This window comes from Nannizzia gypsea, genomic scaffold (assembly GCF_000150975.2).
Source record: "Nannizzia gypsea CBS 118893 supercont1.4 genomic scaffold, whole genome shotgun sequence".
Classification (NCBI taxonomy): Eukaryota; Fungi; Ascomycota; class Eurotiomycetes; order Onygenales; family Arthrodermataceae; genus Nannizzia; species Nannizzia gypsea.
In genome coordinates, this window is record NW_003345198.1 from 1,416,982 (window position 1) to 1,435,110 (window position 18,129).

Genomic DNA, 18,129 nt, shown 5'->3' on the forward strand with positions numbered 1-18,129 from the left:
CACGCGTTCAGACGCATCAGAAGGGAACAGAAAATAAAAATAAAAAAAATACAAAGTGGGCATGGCAGGTATGTGTGTGTGGTGTGGCCTCCTTTTCATGACGTGTAGGATGATGCCATGTAAGTAAGTGAGTGGTTATGGGGGCGCGGCGGCTCGGTAAGCAGCTTGCGTGCAGCAAGTGACATGGCATGGCAAAGGCAAGACAAGACAGGATTAGACAGGACAAGACACGGCTGGGGAGCTGATCTTCTAGTCTGACCGACTACCGAACTCAGCAGCACGGTGTTTGAGGCGGGCTTTGGAGGATAACTAGTTATCGCTTCGTATAGGCATAGCCGTTGGGATATTGATGTCTGCTTGCCAGTCCGCGTCCGTCTATTAGTCTGTCTATCTGTCTGCCTTTCCAGGCCAGCTGGCTTGTACATAATTGACTAAGGCTGAGCTGACGGCCTTGCACTAACGAGTTGCCCCGGCTACGTACAGGACAGGGGTTAGACGAGCACTAAGTGATATCAAAATCAATAAAGGTAGACAAGGCACAGCGCAAGGGACTTATCCAGCAAATTGACGAGAGAAAAAAATAATTTGGCTATGTGAGCTGTGATAAGTACCGCGGAACCAACGCGACAGGCAGACAGCTGAGATGGATTGCAGCTGGGACTATTGGCTTGTTACCGACAGAGAGGACGGACAAGGAGATCCCGTATATCCGTGAAAGTCGCTAAAATGCCTGCCTCGCAGACCGAAGCCTCGTCAGCCAGTCGAGGAGCCAGCCCTAAAGTTGTCCTTGTCCTCGTCTGCCTGTTGCTGTTGGTTGTTGTTGTTCTGCTTCTTTGTGTCTGATCCCCCTGTTTCGTGACCAGTTTCTTTTCATCGAGATGGCGTGCCATGCGACAGCGAGGGCGAAGGCGAAGGGCGAAGGACGCAGCGGACCACTCAGCTCAGCCAAACGGAAGGGAACCAGCATGATTGATCTCTTTGAAATAATCCTCCGCAAGAGTGGGAGTGGCAGACATGTGGTTCTGACATGTTGGATGTCAAAATCAAATCAAATCAGAATCTGAAAAAATGAAAAATGAAAAAAAAGAAGACTATCTGCAAGCCGGATTCTCGCAGACACACACACACACACACACACACACTTTAACTTGCTTTCTTTGCTCTGGTCTCTGACAGGCCGAGCAAACGAGCTGGCGCACCTAATCGGTGAGAGGACGGACGGACGCGGACATCAGTTGCACATCAGTGTTGGTCGTGAAGTGGCCTAGCTGGCTGGCTTGCGACGTACGGCGTACTCGAGCCAGAGATACCCAGGTCAAAGCCCGGAGCTAGAGCCAGCCAGAGCCAGCCATGGAGTGAGTGCGAGGCGATGCCCGAGTTTTCTCAACGGCGCGAGAAAAAAGCTGTGGTGTTGTTGTGCTGGGCTTGAGGCTGAGGAAAGGGGGCGTTTGTCTTGTCTGGGGTGCAGAGGCAGGGCACCGAGCACCTGAGCACTCAAGCAAGCAAACACAGGGTGCATCCAGACCGCATGGCGAAGATGAAACTTACATAGTGCTTGTTCGAAGCAGTTGACAGTCGCACAGGGGCAAGTAGAGAGTGAGAGAGTGAGATAGAGCTGCGTCTACGTCTACGTCTGCGCCGCCACCAGTTCCTGGTTGCTCCATGAGGGTGAAGGTGAAATGGTGATCCATCTGGACTCGTGGCTGCGGGCGAGTTCCCCATAACCAGAGTGTGTCCGTCTACTTTGCTTCTTGTGTCGGCTCGACCAGAACGAACGAACAAAAAACGAACGCTCAGGCTTGAACCTTCGGTTCGGCCGGGGTGCATTGCTCTACCACATAACCATATCTAGATAGGTATGGGCGCAAAAGAGGAAGAAGATCGTCCGCTCATCACCGCCGTCCGAAACGGAGGAGTCGACGCCTCCCCCCTTGTTTTGTTTGGCCTTCGTTTAACCGGATCCTCTCCTTGGCTGCACCTGGCTTCGCACTGGCATTCTGGCATCTGGGTCCTGGGCGGTAGCAGTGTGTAGGTTCAGGTAAATGATCAGAGCCAGGGGGGGACGGAGCGAGAGACGGGCGTGGAGATGGGGGGCTCTGATTTGCCTCTGGGCGCTAGTTACAGTACAAGACCCTTACTAAGGGCTGTGTAAGTGTAAGGTGGACATTTTAACTCCTTGACTCTCAAGCCAGTTCGGGGCCATAGCTACATACATTTGTGCGAATCAAGCATGCCGAAACTATTAATATACGGCAAGCGGCAAGCGGCAGGCGGCAAGGGGGAGGCGAGGATGGATGCGATGGGAAGAGCCGAGGGAGACAGACTGCTGGGACGCGAGAGAGCGAGCGAGAGAGAACAGACAGCGAGAGAGTCTGGACTGGACGAACCATGGATTTGACTGACGAAAGAAGACAATGCTGCAACCATATTCCATTTCGCTCATATCAGTACCATATACCGCAGAAATATGTCGCGGTGAAGGATGTCCTATCTGAAACCTTGCTGGTAGGACAGAAGCAGGTACAGACACAACCCAACACCAGCAGTGAATTCAATTGACTGAATTGATGCTCTGTACTCTGTAGATAGGAATGGTACTACCTTGCTGAGGGAGTTACGGAGTACATGCATTAAGATGGGTTACTTGAACAGGATAAAGGCCGGGGTTGGATCTGGATCTGGATCTGGGCCACAGAAATATGATATGATATGCCCTGCCTGCCATACCCTGGGCAAGGTAAATAAGTATACATCCTTTCGATGCTTGTTCTTGTACCCATCCATCCCCATGCAAGTGAGATGCGATGCACGATAAGTACATGCAAATGCAAGATGCTGTGATCCGATCATCCCATTTCATCCCATCCTATCCCATCCCCTTTTCTTCGCTCTCCGTCCTTGGATCTGATCTGATACATCCAACCGCCACCTCAACCAATAAACCTGCTCCCTTTTCGAATCCACCGACCCTTTTAGACCTCAAGTTGATCGATAGGATAGGTATTATTGCTATTATACTTATTATTATCTTTTTTAGCTATCTCAAATCGCGATATCTTTGCTTCTTTGGGGGGGTCTGTCTCCATGAACTAGCGATCATAACCTTGCGGAGATCCCCCACCGGCCGGTCTTGTCTGGTCCTGTTTTTAAGTGCGGAAATTTATCTAGTTGGGCGAGAGCAGAAGTACTTCCGAGGAGTAGAGTAGACGTAGAGTAGACGTATCTTGATGAATGTAAGCAGGTGTAAGAGTGTATGTAGGGGCCAGATTGCTAAGCTGTTTGCTGGGTTGGTTAGTAACTGCATGAGCATAGCCTAGAGTAAGTAATCAGTGTACTCTGCACAGCACAGCAAGCGTAAGGAAGGGCATAACTTATGTATGAACCCGACATAACGAGTGCATGTTTCCTTTTTCCCTTCTTCTTCCTCTTCTCTCTCTTTCTCTTCCTTTTTTCTGTTTTTTCCTCTTTTTTCCCTCTTTCATCTTTTCTTTTTCGGTTGCTGCTTAACGTTTTCAAGGGGGCCAGGGGGTTCAGGCGTAAGTTACTGTAACTACCTACTTTACCTACTTACATATATATATGGCTACGTGGTAGTCGCACGAGCGCAGAGGTGTACGGTGTATCCGCCAGTACAAGCATAAATAAGGACGTAAGTGACTCCAGTTAAGGCACCAGGGGGAAGGAAGGGTGCATGCAGAGTGTGTCATGTCGGACTAGTGGGAGGACCACGGATGGATATGGTCGATCTGGAGGATGAAACGGTGAACATAGCCATGAAGCAGCGTAGAACAGAGTAGCCAGCGCAGAGTAAAAGAGTGTAAAGAGAGCAAGAGAGAGCCGTTAGAGGACTGGGACTGGGGCGGATATCCTCACGCTCGGTACCGCTTGGGGCTCGTATCTAGTGCCCCTGTCCATGTCCCCATGTCCATCTTCCCCCTGTCGCCCAGCAGATAGATACATGCATCGATAACATCTTGGGCCTGCCCTCGTCTATGTACTTTCTCCATAGTTCGAGAGTTTACTTCGTAGTAAAAGGGCGAAAAACCAGGTCATGCTTGATGCTTATGCTTATATGCTTAGTGAGTATGATACATCGAGGGTGCCCTTGTACACGGCGCAACTACGGACGAACTGCTGCGCAGCAAACGAAGGGACGAGAAGAAAGAAGAGAAGCAGAAAAGAAAGAAAGAAGGAAAGAAAGAAGAAAAAAAGCAACCATCGCGCTCCCTTGTCCCCATCCTCCACGGCTCGCCCGAAGCCAGTGAGAGCGCAGAGTGAAGCAGCACCCGCATCCCTCGCTGCCAGTTGTCCGCAAGTAACCAAGTGTAACTACGGGGTACTTCGAGCCCAACAGAAGAACCAGAACAAGAACCAACTCATGAACGCTGTCTTCATCTTCTGACTGTCTGTCTCTATCTTCTGACTGTATCTTCAACTTCTAACCTTCAGTCTTCTAACTTCTGACTAGGTCCAAACAGTCAACTGCTCGAGCACGGCGCTTGGGCGTGACCATCAACCCAGGGACGAACGAGAGCCCAGGGAGGCGAAAAAGCAAAGCTGCGTCTCTCTAGTAAACACTTCACACTTTGAACACACCCACAGGTAAAAAAAGGAAAAGCAAAGAAAGGACAAAAGAGGTGAGGGTGACTCCACTGCAGGAACCAGGAACGGCCTGTTGGCTTCTTCGTCGTCTTCTTCTTCGTCTCCTTTTTGCAGTTGTATTTGCATTTGCAAGCAGCAAAAAAGAAAGAAGAGGCAGAAGTACATGTACTCCATACATATTTAGCATCAGTCCACGCATTCTCCAGGGTTGCCGTCGCCCGTCTCGCCTAAGCAAGCAAGTCAAGCTAAGCAGAAGGCTAAAAGGTTGGGCCAGCAGGGCAAGGCAAGGTCTTGAAAAAGTAACGAGAGGGATGGGCGCATGGCCGGCTTTGGGTTGACAGTTAAACTACTAACCGCCCATTGATTTATATATATACATAGGCCATGTATATATAGGCACAGGCGTAGTATTTACCTGTTTGTCACTACATATATATAACTCTCGCTCTCCCGCTCGTTTGCTTCTCCCTTCCTCTTGCTTGTTTCTTGTTTCGGGTTTACTCTTCTCTCTCTCGCTCGCTCGTCCCACCGCTTCTTTGCCCTGGGCTGGCCATGCATGCATGCATCTACGACTAACCGACGACGACGACGCCTAGCTGCTGCTGCTGCTGCTTGCGTATAAGACCAGCCAGCCATCTCTCTCTCGCCTCGTCCAGCAGTCTCTCTCGCCTTTTGACCGACACACACTCTCTCTATACTTACTACGACTTACTACAAGTGACTACGACTATCAATCACCATGGACGAACAGGAGTTTGAAGTGTTCGACTCGCTCCCCCCAGCGCTGCGTCGCAAGGTAGGCCCTTACCCCCTTACCCCTGTCTTCATCTCTATCTTATTCCGTATATCTCCAATATCTTCCATCTCATCTCGTCACTCGGTATGACGATATCCGCTGTGGACTTCGACTGGTGGACTGCAACTGGTGGACTCTCTCTTCCTCTCACCCCTTGCTAGTCCGCTTGGCCGCCGTCTCTTCCCTTGCTCATGCTCTTTGACCTTTTCGAGCGTTACTTTACCTTACTTTACCACTAAGTTAGCCAAAGCTACGGCCGACTGAGACCTTGTGTTGCTCCTGTTGCTCCTCGTTTTTCTGATATCACTTTTCTTTGCTTCTTCCTGCTCACATAGCACAGCATCCTGACTATTACTTTGGCTGCCTTTGCTGACTTGTGATTGACTTGCGTGCTGCAGCTCTTCTCTAACCTCGAGCGCTTCCGTCTCGAGCAGATGAGACTCGCGCAGGCCTCTAATAACCTCGACCGACGAGCAAGTGAACATCACCACTCTTCTACTGCTCCATCCTCTTCCTGCTGCTGCTGCGGTACGACGACGACAGCGTCTTCTTCCTCGCCCACTAAGCTCTGCAGACACCGCAGGCCCAGCAGTCCGAAGGCCCGTAAGTACTCACTCTTCTTCCTCACTATACTGTATACTCCTATACTATACCCATCGTATATACCCATATTTATTACCCACTCCTTTCTCCCGTTACTCCTTTTTTTGTTTAATTACGTCTGTCTCTTTTTATTATTCGCCTCGCCTGCATCATCGTTCTCTTTTTCTTCGCTTTTCCCTTCTCTTGTGATCGTATACTAAATAATACTACCAGGAAACCAACGGGGCCGGCCAGTCGCACCGATCAACGGCAAGAGACGCTGCAAGTCCTCGCACCAACGCGTCCTCCAGAAGCCCTCGGCTCAGCTGCAGACGGCCTACCTGACGGCCCAAGCAGACTCCGAGTGGTTCCAGTCGCTGCCGCCAAAGGTCCAGCAGCGCCACTTCAGCGTCGAGGAGCAGGCCCGGCTTGGAGGCTGGCGCTCCAGCATCATCTTCGACGCCGCCGACCAGGCCTGCTACAAGTACGGCAGCTTCACCACCAGCGCCGCCGCTGCTGAGTCCTCTCTCTCGCTGCCAGCTACTTCTACTCTCTCTCGCTCTTCTTCTTTCTCGAGCATGTCGTCCGCTGTTGACGGCGATGCGGGCGTTGACGCTTACAACAACCGTGCAGACGACTCGCTCTACGACAGCTTCAAGTGGCTCGACGAGGAAGATGATATAGATCTCTCGCTCGACTACCACGCCCACCTCGCAGAGACCTCGACTCCTTCAAACATCCACGGCAAGACCAAGTCGCCCTTTCGAAGCAGGAGACCGTCTTCCTTCAGACGCACTTTTTCCACTTCCTCGTCAAACCGCGGCATGAGCAGCGGGGGAAGTGCTCTCCCCTCACCTCGTTTGCGCAGCCAGACCCAATCTCACAGCAACACCAACAACACCAGCAACACTCATAGACCACGGTCAGGATCAAAACATGCTCCACCACCACTACTACCGTCTTACCTCCCTCACCCTTCCTATGGCTCCGTCGACCATCCAGCACAGTTCTACCAGGACCCCGAGGCCCGTCTCAAGCTGAGAGTCTACCTCGCCTCTCCCCAAAAGTTCGACGAAGCAATTGAGTTTGGCTTCCCTTCCCTCGAACACAACGACAACCTGGGCACTCCCTTCTCCTTCGATCGCAAGTGGAAGATGCAGGAGTCTCCTACTTCCAACTGCTTCATCGACTCAGAGTGCATCGCTCCCTTCGACAATTTCGCCAGCGGACCTCCCAGCCCTCGCACCGCCATCCGACCAAAAACCTCCGGAGACCTCAGGCCAGACACCAACTGCCCCTCTCCATGGCGCAACCCTTCCGTCTGCGACTCCGTCAACTCTCGTCCCTCTTGCTCCAGCCGTCGTCCCGTCATCGTAGGCTCCTCAGGCCCCATGGGCGGCAGGGAGATGACCCTCAAGATGACCCTGACCAGACCAGACCTCAGATCAAGCGAGCTTACCGCGTCACCTAAGTCTTCCATGGAGGATCCGCTGAAGCTGGCTGACTTGCCTGTGGACGAGAAGGCGCCTGTCTGGGACAAGCCGGAGAAGACCTCCATGAAGAGCGTCTGGAGGAAGATCACCGGGAAATCAAATTGAAATTGAACCCAAAAGAAGAACCCCACAGTCATTATTACTTTCTTTTTTCTACTTTCTATCTCTTATCTACTTTCTTTTTCATCTGTCACTTCGCTTCTTTGCGTGAGCCATGCTTGCCAGTTACTTTACATACCCATACTACCTTTTATTCATCTCATACATACATACCCTTGGAAGTCCTACTTACCTGACGCCTTATGACCGAACCATCCATCTTTCTCTCCTCTAATTTCAAGTCCACCAATCTCTATCTCTATCTTTTCATTCTGTCTGTCAAAATACCCACTCTCATACTTCTTTTTCTACTTTTGTAATCGCCTGCATTTACCCACCTGTTTCGATCTGCCTCCTTGCACATAGCCATATATACCCATCCATCCACCCACCTACCTACCTAGTACCTACCTAGCTCAATTGGTACCTTATTAGTTCCTATCTACTTAGCAAATGAACACTTCGCAGACGACCATGCCGCACTCTCTCCCGTAACAAGAAGTACTTCCGTAGATTCCTTTTTCCGCTCTCTTCACCTTACTTGCATTAGTTCGTCAGACAGTTCGGTCGGTAACTACGTACCTGGGTAAGCGCGGGACGGTAGAATATGACATGTTATGTTATGCATACCCGTCCGTACGCACACATACATACACCATCCCTGCCCGGCCCTGCCCGGCTTCTTTCGTCATGACGCCTCCATCCCTGATCCCAGCTAGTCTGCCCGGAAATACATCCACTCCATCCACACCACACCACGACGACAACGACAGTAGCAAACTTATAACGATCATGGTGAGGATCATGTCGGTGTGGGCGGGTGTCGATAGCTCACATCTCGAAATTGAGGAAGGGGGAACTATACCGCCCGTGTTATGTGTGTGGATGGGGATGGGGATGCACGCGTACATATGCAGCCACCTGGTTGCGTCGAGGTGATGGGATGCGCCCTTCTCTCGCTTGCTCGTCGATGGTGTGTTCTTCGATGGATTTACTAGTTTTGGTCTTCCTGCGGGTCGAGATATGTACTTGTGAGTACTCCATAGATACAATACGGATGAGGATGGAGTCGCTTTTCAGATGGCGTGAGATAGTCAGGTCGGTGACAAAGGATCAGGTCCATCCCTGGGTCGGTACCTGGTACGGAGTAGTTAGCTTGCATTGGATGCTTTACATCACATATCTCATCCTCTTCGTATCATCAGCATCAGCATCAGCATCATCTATCTACTCTTACTACTTCCATCTTCCATCTTCTATCTTCTGCTACTGCTATTTCTACTGTGTCTGCTTGGTGCAGCCTGCCCAAACTTGAGTCCATCACGTGACTCTTCCTCACATAAGCTGAAGGACACGAAAGTCGCAGCCGCAAAGTCAAGATGAAGATGCAAGAGAAGTCGAAGACCAAAACAACCAACTCCATCGCCATCCACAGCCTCATCCCCGGTTGGTCTCGGTTAGCTAAAGGAGACAGACCTGCATACGCTCGCTGGCAGCCGTGACTTGCTGGCATTCGTCCTCTATTTTTGGTTCTCGTGCTGGCTTGCTGGCCTCTCTGGCCTGGCCTAGGTACGTCCAAAACAGCCAGCTATGCTCTAACCTACCGTAGCTTCCCAGCTGCCTGGAAGCTTACGAACACCGCTACGAACAGCTCATACTGACTTCCTCCCAGCTTCATCACCACCAGGCCCACCCTCAAACCATACCACACGACACCGCAAGAGCCCTCTAGGCGGTCGTTTTCCCATACTTATGTCGTCCCGTCAATCCCTCAGCTCATCATGATCGTCAGGAGCCTCCTGTTGGCCGGCAGCCTGCTGCTAGCCAGCGTCGTGCCGGCCGCCCATGCAAAGTCCGACGGACCCGAGATAAAAGTCAAGGAGTTCGACAAAGTGCCTACAAACCCTTACTACTTCGAAGACACAGACACCGTCATGCTGTCTGGCCACATGGCTGAACTCTTCATCTCGACAGACGCCGCGTCCACATGGGAACCTCTCAAGGATAAAGATGGCCTGCTTTTCCCTAACAGGTATCATTCACAGAGTGCCGTTATTTACGGGCCCAATCGCAAACACTGGGCTACCTTCGATGCGGCAAAGACATGGCGAGAGTTCGAGGTGCCGGAGAAACTCATCTTTTCGAACGAGGGACCAAGGCCGTTCACTTTCCATGGCAAGGATCCCAATAAGGTTATCATCAATGCAGAGGAGTGTCTTATTTCTCTCTGTCGTAGGGTGACGTACTATACCACAGATGGCTTCAAGACCATCAAGAAGCTACTTAAGAATGATATGGGGTGTTACTGGGCCGTGGGGACCCCGGTCTTTGCTGAAGGCCAGAAGGATCTGCCGGAGAAGCTTGATGATCGTATATTCTGTATCTGGGCACATATAACCCCATTTGACCGCACACGCCGCCTGATTTACTCGGATACATACTTTAGCGATGACAAGTTCAGGGCTGTGGAGATTGGCGGCAGAGAGATCAAGGGCGTCAATAATATAGCACTTATCAAGAAGTACCTTGTCCTGGCTGCCTCCTCAGAAGGTACGTCGGAAGCTGCTATATACGTCAGTAAGGATGCTGTCAATTGGGGCCGTGCGGAGTTCTACGGTGGCCCCAAGATCCGCGGAGGGTCGTTCACTGTCCTCGAGTCTACAAACTACAGTATCCAGGTCAACGCTGCCTCGCGACGATCTAGACGGCCCATCGGAAGCTTGTTCACCTCAGACTCCGCCGGTACCTCGTTCACCATGAATGTCGACGGAGTCAATGAGGATGAAAAAATGTATACCGACTTCGAACAGGTCTCCGGCATCCAGGGCATATTCCTAATTAACCTGGTCGACAACGCTGCAGACGTTAAGAGCGGACAATCCTCAGAGAAGAAGATAGTCAGTCGGATCTCCTTTGACGATGGCAGGACCTTCAAGCCCTTAAAGTGCGGTGACAAGGACCTTCATCTCCATTCGATCACCCGTCCATCAAACATGGGTAGAATATTTTCAAGTCCGGCGCCCGGTTTGATCATGGGAGTCGGAAATACTGGAGACAAACTCAAGGAGTACGAAAATGGCAACCTCTATGTCTCTAACGATGCCGGCGTCACATGGCGCAAAGCCCTGGATAAATCTCACAAGTACGAGTTTGGTGATCAGGGTTCTTTGCTCGTAGCCATCGCCGATGACGGGAAAGATGAGCTATTAACAGACGAAATCTCCTACTCACTCAACCACGGCAAGGACTGGAAGAAGGCCAAGCTGCCTCACAAAGCCGCCGCCATATGGCTCACAACAACACCTGACTCTACCTCTCTCCAATTCCTGCTGATTGCACAGGGCAAGGGCAAATCCTACGCCATGTCCATCGACTTTAGTAACGTTCACGAACGTAAGTGCGAGGAGAAGGACTTTGAGCGCTGGCCTGCTAGGCTGGATGAAAAGGGTGAGCCTGACTGTCTCATGGGCCACAAGCAGTTCTACAGACGAAGAAAGGCCGACGCAGACTGCTTCGTCAAGGAAAAGTTCAAGGAACCTGTACCTGAGACCGAGGCTTGCAAGTGCACCAAGGAAGATTTCGAGTGTTCTGCTGGCTTCAGGCGCAATAAGGACTATGACTGTGAGCCCGACGGCAAGCTGAAGCCCGCTGATGGAAAGTGCAAGAACCCCGATGACAAGTTTATGGGGCCGTCTGGATACCGCATGATTCCCGGAGACGACTGTATCAAGAAGGGAGGTGTTGACCTTGAAAAGGAAGTTGAGCGACCGTGTAAGGATGTCACCAAGGCTCCAGCCAGCGGCCAGATCGCCGTCGAAAAAACTACCTTCGAGACAAAGAATCTCAATTACCGCTACCTCGAACGCAGTGACACCAGCTCCGGAGACGACGAGACCGTAATCTTGAGAACAGATGATGGGAACCTCTTCGTGACCAGAGACCATGGTAAAACATGGCAGCGCGGCAAATTCCAAGAACCCATTCTCCAATACATACCTCACAAATACGACCACGATGTCGTCTACCTTCTCACTCAAGGCAAGAAGGCATACTGGAGTATCGATCGAGCTCACTCATTCCATTCGTTCGAAGGAAAGCTGCCTGTTACTAGAACCAAAGGCACGCTACCGTTATTTTTCCATCCCGACCACCCAGATTGGTTAATCTGGATCGGCGGGGAGAATTGCAATGGCCAGAAATGCACAGATTTGGCCTATTACTCAAAGAACCGCGGAGATGAGTGGGACCTTCTCCTTCGTGGTGTGGGCAAATGCATGTTCGCCGGCAAGAAGGACGAACTTACCGCTGACGATCTGATATTCTGCTCTCAGCATGAGCACGAGGATCCCAGAAAGAACCTCCGCCTTGTATCCAGTGTAGACCAGTTCGCCAAGACCACGTCTATCCATTTTGACGGCAAGCCGATTGTGGGATACGCAAAGATGTCCGAGTTCATCGTCGCTGCTACCAAAAACGGCACGGAGCTTCAGTCATTCACCAGCGTTGACGGCAAGACTTTTGCGCATGCTGCTTTCCCGCCGAACTATCACGTTGGCGCAGAATACGCGTATACCGTCCTGGATAGCTCGACTCACTCCATCTTCCTGCACGTTACTGATCATTCTGCCCAAAACAATGAGTTTGGTAGCATCCTAAAGAGTAATAGCAACGGGACATCTTACGTTATGAGTTTGCGTGACGCCAACCGAAACAAAGCAGATTACGTTGACTTTGAAAAGATCCAAGTCGTCGAAGGCGTTGCGATGGCGAACATAGTTGCTAATGCCGACGAGGTGAGGCATAAGGGTCAGGACAAGAAGTTTAGGTCCATGATTTCGCACAATGATGCATCTGAATGGGCGCTTATGCCTCCTCCCAAGAAAGATGTCGAGGGACACAGCTTCGACTGTAAAGTCAAGGACAAAGGAACGGAAGAGTGCGCCTTGCATATCCACGGCTATACTGAGCGACGCGATAGTCGAGACTCAATGTCTTCTGGCTCTGCCGTTGGACTGATCATAGGTGTTGGAAATGTAGGCCCGTACCTAACCACCAGGGCCGAGAGTGATACCTTCATGAGTCGTGATGCGGGTATTACCTGGCACCAAGTCAGAAAGGGCCGCTACCAGTGGGAATTCGGTGACCAGGGATCCATCGTCGTCATTGTGGCGGAAGAGAAGCCAACCAAGGTCCTCTCGTACTCCCTTGATGAGGGTGAGACCTGGACTGATTTCGAGTTCACCGATAAGGAGGTAAAGGTTGAAGATATCTCTACCGTCCCATCAGATACGTCGAGAAACTTCCTGCTTTGGGCCCGGGGCGGCTCCCCAGGCGAGCTTATTGCGTATAACGTCGATTTCACAGGTCTCAAAGAGAGAGAGAAGCAGTGTGTGCTTAAGAAAGAGTCGCCGGAAGCCGATGACTATTATCTTTGGTCTCCCAAACATCCTCAACAGAAGAGCAACTGTCTGTTCGGCCATGTTTCTGTGTATCATCGCAAGCGGCCCGAGGCCAAGTGCTACAACGGTCCCAAGCTCGATAGGTTGAGCAGCGAGAAGAAGAATTGCGAGTGTACCCGCCAGGATTATGAATGGTATGTATTTCACACCCTACTCTAAATGAACTTCATTGCTGTCCTTAAGGTTCAATGCTAATTGCTTGTTTCTAGCGACTACAACTACGAACGCCAATCAGACGGCTCCTGCGCCCTAGTCAAGGGTCTACAACCCGCAGACCCCATGAAAATATGCAAGGATGACCCCGAGGCCGTAGAATACTTTGAACCAACCGGCTACCGGAAACTCCCAGTAAGCACCTGCGAAGGCGGCCACCAACTCGACCACATCGTTGCCCGCCCTTGCCCAAACAAAAAGAAAGAATTCGAGAAAAAACACCCCGGCATCGGCGGCTTCGGCATCTTCCTTGCTATCTTCTTCCCCGTCACCGCAGCTACTGCAATAGGATACTGGGCCTTCTCCAAATGGGACGGCAAATTCGGCCGTATCCGACTAGGCGAATCACAGCCCGAATCGCTCTTCGCAGGCAACTCCCCTCTCATTACCATCCCCGTCGCTATCGTCGCTGGAACAGTGGCGGTTATAACCGCCCTCCCACTACTCTTTTCTAGCCTCTGGCGAAGCTTCAAAGGATATACCCGCCTATCCAATCCCTGGGGACAGAGACAGAGACCATATGCTTCGCGAGACGCCTTTGCTGCTCGTAGGGGAGAATATGTTGGCGTTGTTGATGACGAGGATGAGCTTCTTGGTGCTGAAGAGTTTGAAGGTGATGACGATGAAGAAGTGTAAACTAAACGCCTTTTCATTTGCTACCCTACCTACTTACCTACTTCTTTTGTTCCCGTAGCTGGGAATACATATTCTTAATGGACACGATTATGCGCACAATGTGGAGGCTTATGTTGTCTCCTACCTCCTATGTCTTTTCTTTACTGTCTTTCTTCTTTAGGCCTGTTTTGCTGACCTTCTGGAACCCTGTGTTATATGTCATATATATCTCCTTTTTTTACTCTCAATGGTCGCTGCAGGTAGAATAAATGTTCGGTTGCTCTTTCCGCTGCTACGTACTTTATCATTATAGCGATTTTATTGGCTACTATGTTACGTAATTATTTAAAGCCAATAAGAGTTCAAGTTGCACAACTCAAATATCTCCCGCGAAAGAACAACCTCAGCCTCAAAGCTCAACTACAGGTACTCGAATATATACCCTTATGTGTATACACTACACATATGACATCAGGAAGAAGAATATCCGACGACCACATGTCCATGGAGACAAGCCTCGGTCAGGAGCCGAACACTTATCTCGCCCGGATACTTCACCGGCAAGCTCCGCCAGATAAGCAACGTAGATACCCACTCTCTACCTAGGCCATGGATCCCTCGCCTTGGGAATTACCAGTTTTTCCCCGACTATTCTCAACTCCTTATCAAATGGACAGTGGACACATGATGACGAAGATCGCCCAAACTGCTTTCCCCGGCTTCTCTCCCTTGCTAACAAGCACCGTACTAGGACAGGGGCTTAAAGATACTATCAGGCAGATTACCCCAGGTAATGATACACGTTATCAGACGCTAACCTCCTCATCACACCTGGGAGATAATGGAGCGGTGCATGGTATCCCGTCATTGTTATCATTACACTTGGGTTTAAATGATAGACATGTCCTCAGCTAAAGGCACAGATATTCATTATTCGTCCATATAGTATCCTACTTCAAACGGTAGGATGGGTGATTGGTGAATAATGATATCCAAACTCCCTAACATTGACATGTCGAGATATCGACGCTTCGCAAATACTTTCACATCGTTCCGTGCTCTACATAACGCTCTTAAGCTGGAAAGTTCTTCCTCAAGCCTCGCTAATGAAGATTTGTTTCCATCGCCCCCGGAAAAGCGTACCTGGACCGCATTTGATTTCTTCGCATACTGGTAACTCCCATCTCCTCTTCTACGTTAGGAGCAGCTCTGCTTCACTTTCTCCTTCTAACATCTACCACTAGGTGGAGTGAATCCTGGGCTGTTGCGGCGTGGTCGATTGGCGCCTCGTTAATCACTCTTGGAGCAACCGTGAGAGATGCAGTGTTGGTTGTGCTGTTCGGGAACATACTTACTTCTGTTGTCATCGTGTTGAACGGAAGAGCCGCTGCGGCCTATCACATTGGATTTCCAGTACAGTCCAGAGCAAGTTTTGGAATATACGGCCAGTATTTCGTCGTGGTACTACGTGCATTGGTTGGCATTGCCTGGGGTATGGCCCGCTTCATATCCTAAGTGTGCATTCACCCTAATACTAATATTGTATTTCGCAGGTGGCGTGCAATTATATTACGAGGGACAGTTTCTTTCCATATGCCTTCGTTGCATTTTTCCCGGATGGAACCATATTCCAAACACTATACCGGCGGTATGTATTTTCTCTATCTCCCAACTTAGATCCAATCTAATTTCTCAATGGTAGAGCCAAGCCATCACTGTTCAAGGACTGATAGGGTTCTTCCTCGCCTTTCTCTCCGCTCTTCCCTTCACATTTATCCATACCACCAGGATCCGACATATGTTCAGCTTTAAGGCCATCGTTGTTCCGCTAGCAGGACTAGGGATCGTATGTTGGGCCATTACTGCCAATAAAGGGGTTTCAGCAGATAAACTAGTTGATGAATCGAAACGGAAATCGACATCCATCTTTGCATGGGGACTAATCGCCCAGCTCAATGCTGTGCTAGGGACAAATTCCGCTCTTATAGTTACAGTTCCTGATTTGGCTCGGTATTCCACGAACCGAAATGCACAGGTATATGGACAGGCTCTGGGATTGCCGTTGTCTCAAACCATATGTGCGGCATTTGGTATCATCACTACTGTGAGTATTCGATATGGGTATATTTTTTACCAGACTAAACTAACGTTGTTGATAGGCAGCCGTGAAGAACATGTACGGAGAAGCATATTGGAACCCATATGATCTTCTTAACGGTATACTTGACCATGGCTACACTCCTAAAGCACGAGCAGGGGTGTTCTTTGCAGCTGCTGCATGGGCATTTGCAACTCTGGGAACATCGATTGCATGCAATGCTGTACCCTTTGCCGCTGACATTACCTGCCTTGCGCCAAAATACGTCAATATCGTACGCGGTCAGGTCATCTGGCTGATAATTTCACTCGGGATTGTGCCTTGGTGCGTACTTTACTCCTTAATCTCTGCCTATTAAATGCCCCTTACTTACGTGACTCCATATAGGCGCCTTGTTGGTACCGCAAGCAGCTTCCTTCGCTTTCTCACGGGCTATTGCATCTTCCAGGGCCCCGTGGTTGGCATCATGTTGATCGATTACTTCTTCGTGAGACGAGGTAACCTTCACTTACCAGATCTCTATCGCCACTCATCAACCGCAAGATACTATTTCACCAAAGGCTTCAATATTCGTGCCTTTGCTGCATTTATCATCGGTGCCTTACTCCCCTTGCCAGGGCTGGTAGGGAGCTTTGGCCACTCCTTTTCCAGTGCTGCTGACCACATGTTCTCCTTAGGCTGGATACTTAGCTTTCTAGTCGGAAGCCTGAGTTACTGGGTATTTTGTACATTTTTCAAAGTTCCAGGTGACGATGCTAGTTACGCATTTGAGGAGAAGGTGGCAGATGCAGAAGAGATGATACGTCAGGGTGGGGACGAGTTGTCTCCATCTTGTGAAGTAAAAGACGATTCTTCTTTACAGATTGAAGAAATTGAACAGAGAAGGGCATCAGATCCCCTGCGGAGTATAGCATGATAATCTATTGTTTGATTTATTGGTAGCAAAGCGTCTAACACTACATGCAGGGTTAAGCAAGATATTCAGCATAGTGCATGATTTTGATGTATTTTCAGGATAATAGCTCTGTGTATGCTTTTTAATTTAGAGATCAACACCAAAGTTCACTCACCGTACTGTCTACATGGCGTTGTATGTATATATTTAGCTGGGAGGCGGTAGATCCGCAGGGCTGAAAGACGACGGTAGCAGCTAGGACACAGGTCAGTATGCAACTATTTCGCCAAAAGAAGGGGTATATACCTCTCCCATAGTGGTCAGCTTATACTTCCCATCGCCACCATACATATAGACCGGGAAGTCCAAGGCACAGAATTGACGCATACTAAAACCAGCGGTTAATGTTGTCCTGACAAGTTGGGTTGGATGGTGAAAGGCCGTCACGTAGATGTAACGTACAACTGCCGACACATGCCACATGGCGAGGCTCCCGGGTTAATATCAGTAGCTACAGCAATAGCCCTGAATTTGGTATGTCCGGCCGCCTTTTATGCCCGGATATTAACGACAGGCCAAATGCGGGGTGCAGGATCTGATATAGCTTCATACCACGGCTGTTCCCATGGCGCAGCGCTCAGCACATACGCCAACCGGGTAGCTGACATTCTCGACGTTAACGCCAGAGATGTACTCGCCGCTCTCGGTCAAAAGACATGCACCGACGCGGAACTTGGAGTAGACGCCTGTATCGCCGTCAGTCACGGAACAGATCCTTACTCGGTGAATAAACGAACAGTAGGCGCGGTCCTTGGCTGCGATGGCTTTCTGGCCGAGAGTCTCTACCTCTACGTCGGTGATTGAAGCTGCCATCTTGACTCCTTAGTACTTAGACGATCTAGTAGGTCGTTTGGCTGAGGTGGACGTCTTATTTGTATCATGTTGCTGAAGAATGTGGGGATGTAGTTGATATATAGTTGCTTGTAAACCTTGTCCCTGACGGAACGTCACGGGACCATCTAAGATCTGGCGGCTCCTTCCTATTTCTTGTAGTTTATAGGCATCTAATCATCTTACAATTCAGCGCATCTGACACAAATAGTGGGCTTCGGTTCTTCCAGTGCAGTGGACAAACTCTGATAGATACCAAACACAAAAGTTTTATACTGTTTAGATCGAGTAAATTATTGTCAAATGAAGAGGTCAGGTAGACAGTAGTACCAACATTATAAACATTTCGAATGAAATCTGGGATATATATAAGAACATCCTTCACC

The 18,129-nt window shown here is 50.0% G+C and overlaps 5 protein-coding genes across 5 annotated transcripts; 3 read left to right on the top strand and 2 right to left on the bottom strand.

Annotated features, from left to right (window-relative positions):
• Positions 1-5,341: 5,341 nt before the first annotated feature.
• MGYG_05204 (hypothetical protein) lies at positions 5,342-7,578 on the top strand (the record flags this gene model as incomplete). Its single annotated transcript, XM_003172564.1, has 3 exons — positions 5,342-5,398; positions 5,797-6,001; positions 6,215-7,578. 3 exons carry the CDS (start codon positions 5,342-5,344, stop codon positions 7,576-7,578), a joined length of 1,626 nt encoding a protein of 541 aa, XP_003172612.1.
• Positions 7,579-7,663: 85 nt separating this feature from the next.
• MGYG_05205 (hypothetical protein) lies at positions 7,664-8,264 on the bottom strand (the record flags this gene model as incomplete). The annotated part of the gene is made up of 4 exons (XM_003172565.1): positions 7,664-7,701; positions 7,766-7,880; positions 7,911-7,964; positions 8,223-8,264. 4 exons carry the CDS (start codon positions 8,262-8,264, stop codon positions 7,664-7,666), a joined length of 249 nt encoding a protein of 82 aa, XP_003172613.1.
• Positions 8,265-9,353: 1,089 nt separating this feature from the next.
• Positions 9,354-13,880, top strand: MGYG_05206 (vacuolar protein sorting/targeting protein PEP1; the record flags this gene model as incomplete). The annotated part of the gene is made up of 2 exons (XM_003172566.1): positions 9,354-13,165; positions 13,241-13,880. The coding sequence occupies 2 exons, from the start codon at positions 9,354-9,356 to the stop codon at positions 13,878-13,880; spliced, it is 4,452 nt and encodes a 1,483-aa protein (XP_003172614.1).
• A 991-nt stretch (positions 13,881-14,871) lies between these two features.
• MGYG_05207 (uracil permease) lies at positions 14,872-16,873 on the top strand (the record flags this gene model as incomplete). Its single annotated transcript, XM_003172567.1, has 6 exons — positions 14,872-15,032; positions 15,104-15,351; positions 15,413-15,507; positions 15,562-15,963; positions 16,019-16,281; positions 16,345-16,873. 6 exons carry the CDS (start codon positions 14,872-14,874, stop codon positions 16,871-16,873), a joined length of 1,698 nt encoding a protein of 565 aa, XP_003172615.1.
• A 186-nt stretch (positions 16,874-17,059) lies between these two features.
• On the bottom strand, positions 17,060-17,725 carry MGYG_05208 (CytiDine Deaminase family member; the record flags this gene model as incomplete). Its single annotated transcript, XM_003172568.1, has 5 exons — positions 17,060-17,107; positions 17,159-17,240; positions 17,315-17,400; positions 17,465-17,598; positions 17,650-17,725. 5 exons carry the CDS (start codon positions 17,723-17,725, stop codon positions 17,060-17,062), a joined length of 426 nt encoding a protein of 141 aa, XP_003172616.1.
• Positions 17,726-18,129: the final 404 nt, after the last annotated feature.